The following is a 2,497-nucleotide window of genomic DNA, read 5'->3' as shown; positions in this document are numbered from 1 at the left end:
CTGTGGAAGCTGAGGCCCAGGGTGGCCTGCCCCGGCTCCCTCACGAGTAAGTAGTTGAGCCTAGTCAGTCTCAGGAGCCTTGCCCGGTCCCCCCGCCCGGCCCTCGGGCTCTGGCTTCCCCCTCGGGAGCCCTGGCCCGTGCGGCCCGCTTGTGCCTGACGGATGACCGTGAGGGAGGGAGGGAGTGACCTGACGACCCCGCCTGCCCCCAGCCGCGTGTGTGGACCTGCAGCTCAGGACCTGCAGCGACGTCGCCTACAACCAGACGGCCTTCCCCACCCTGCTGGATCTCCGGTCCCGGGAGGCGGTGGAGTCCAGCTCCGAGTACATCCTGCTCAGCGTCCTGCACCACCTCCTGGAAGGCCAGTGCAATCCCGACCTGCGGCTGCTGGGCTGCGCCGTGCTGGCCCCCCGGTGCGGGGGCGGCCGCGTGCACAGGCCCTGCCGGCACGTGTGCGAGGCCCTGCGGGAGGCCTGCCAGCCCGCCTTCGACGCCATCGACATGGCCTGGCCCTACTTCCTCGACTGTGGCCGCTACTTCGCGAGCGCGGAGGAGGGCTGCTACGACCCCCTGGAGAAGCTGCGCGGTGCGTGGGGCCCCGGGGGCTGCGCCGGTGCCCCGAGGTTTGGGTGGGACAACCGAGTCACGGTGGGGACAGATGCCCCCCCATACGGAGCCCTCAAATGCTGGTGCCTGGGCCAGACCTCAGGTGTGCGGAAGAGCTGCTAGGGCAAAGCCCGGGCCCTGGGCCGGCCCGAAAGGGAGCGTGTAGGCTCCTGGCCGGGGCTGGACTCCTCCGAGTGGGCTCAGGGCAGCAGGGGAGGGGCTGTGGAGAACCAGGCTTTCGGTGTCCCGGGTGGATGAGCCAGCAGGGGTGGAATGGGCAGCCCTGGGAGGTGGTGAGCTGCTCATCTCGGGAGGTGTGCAAGGAAGCTCTGGGGGGCCGCTGGCAGGGATGCTGTGGGAGCGAGCCCTGTGTGAGGGCTGGAGCGCGTGCTCTCTACGCCGTCTGCCATGCGCCCCGGTGGGGGTCCAGGTAAGCGGGAGGCCCACGGCGACCCCGGCGAACGGACCTTTCCTCNTGGGGACAGATGCCCCCCCATACGGAGCCCTCAAATGCTGGTGCCTGGGCCAGACCTCAGGTGTGCGGAAGAGCTGCTAGGGCAAAGCCCGGGCCCTGGGCCGGCCCGAAAGGGAGCGTGTAGGCTCCTGGCCGGGGCTGGACTCCTCCGAGCGGGCTCAGGGCAGCAAGGGAGGGGCTGTGGAGAACCGGGCTTTCGGTGTCCCGGGTGGATGAGCCAGCAGGGGTGGAATGGGCAGCCCTGGGAGGTGGTGAGCTGCTCATCTCGGGAGGTGTGCAAGGAAGCTCTGGGGGGCCGCTGGCAGGGATGCTGTGGGAGCGNTACAAAAAAAGTTTTTATTATTATAGTTTTTTAATTTTTTTAAAATTTTTTATTTATTTCAGAGAGAGAGAGACAGTGTGAGCAGGGGAAGTTCAGGGAGAGAGGGAGTCACAGACTGAAACAGGCTCCAGGCTCCGAGCTGGCAGTCAGCACAGAGCCCGACGCGGGGCTCAAACCCACGAACCGCGAGATCATGACCCAAGCGAAAGTCGGACGCTTAACCGACTAAGCCACCCAGGCGCCCCTCGAGGCTCCCAGTTTTGAGCTTATTCGCCTTTAGTGAGTGGAAGTGTAAGCGGCCCCGTGGCCAGTGTGTGCCGCCCGGCTGTGCCCGCGTCTGCGCCCGCGTCCTGCAGCTGGAGGTCAGGGCCCCGTGATCCGGCGCTGGGTGCCACCCGTGTGCTGTCTCACCTAACCCCACACCGTCCCGAATGCGAGTTACGGCCCCGCTTCCTGGATGACCGTGTGTCTCTGGGGAGGCAGACGGCACCGGAGGCGGCGGCGTCTGCCCGGCCGGCTGCTGGGAGGCAGGCAGGTCCCCGATGGCTGGTCTGTCCCTTCGCCGGACACTCACTGAGCGCCTGCTGCGTCCTGGGCCCCGCGCGGACGCACTGACTCGGGAGGGAGGACGCAGAGGTACGTCCGAGGGCGTGTGCGCGGTGGCCCCTAGCAGGACCGGCTCCCGGTCGCGCCGCTCGCTCGCCGGCTGGCTGTGCGCTCGGCCGAGCCTGGATCTGGCCCCGTGCAGGTGTGCGGTGTGCGGGCCCAGGCGCCGCGCTCTCCCTGCGCGTGCAGCGGGTGCGGAGGAAGAGAACCAGACGGCCCCGCGGGGCCAAGCCCGGCCTGGGAAAGCCCGCGGAGGTGGCTGGAGAGAGGTTATTTCGGGCAATTCCGCCACCAAATTGCTGGTTCCGTCTGCTTTCTTCCTCCCTCAAAACCATTTCGAGCAGAAAGAAAACCACAGGGCAAGTGAGACGCTCGGGGAGAAGCATGAACTGGTGACCAGCGCGCAGGGGCTGTGCCGCCCAGACACCGGGAGAGCCCTCTCCCCTCCCCCCTCCCCTCACTCCTCCTCTCCCCTCCCCCCTCCCCT

The 2,497-nt window shown here is 67.7% G+C and overlaps 1 protein-coding gene across 1 annotated transcript in view; it reads left to right on the top strand.

Moving 5' to 3' along the window:
- The first annotated feature begins 219 nt into the window (after positions 1-219).
- CPZ (carboxypeptidase Z) overlaps positions 220-2,497 on the top strand; it is a 16,521-nt gene continuing 14,243 nt past the window's right edge. Inside the window, exon 1 of the mRNA XM_077750459.1 lies at positions 220-587. Coding sequence (XP_077606585.1) covers positions 503-587 — 85 coding nt within the window. The 5' untranslated portion in view covers positions 220-502. The remainder of the gene's footprint in view (positions 588-2,497) is intronic.

Source organism: Crocuta crocuta, unplaced genomic scaffold (assembly GCF_008692635.1).
Source record: "Crocuta crocuta isolate KB4526 unplaced genomic scaffold, BGI_CrCroc_1.0 scaffold179, whole genome shotgun sequence".
Classification (NCBI taxonomy): domain Eukaryota; kingdom Metazoa; phylum Chordata; class Mammalia; order Carnivora; family Hyaenidae; genus Crocuta; species Crocuta crocuta.
This window is presented reverse-complemented; position numbering and strand designations above follow the sequence as displayed.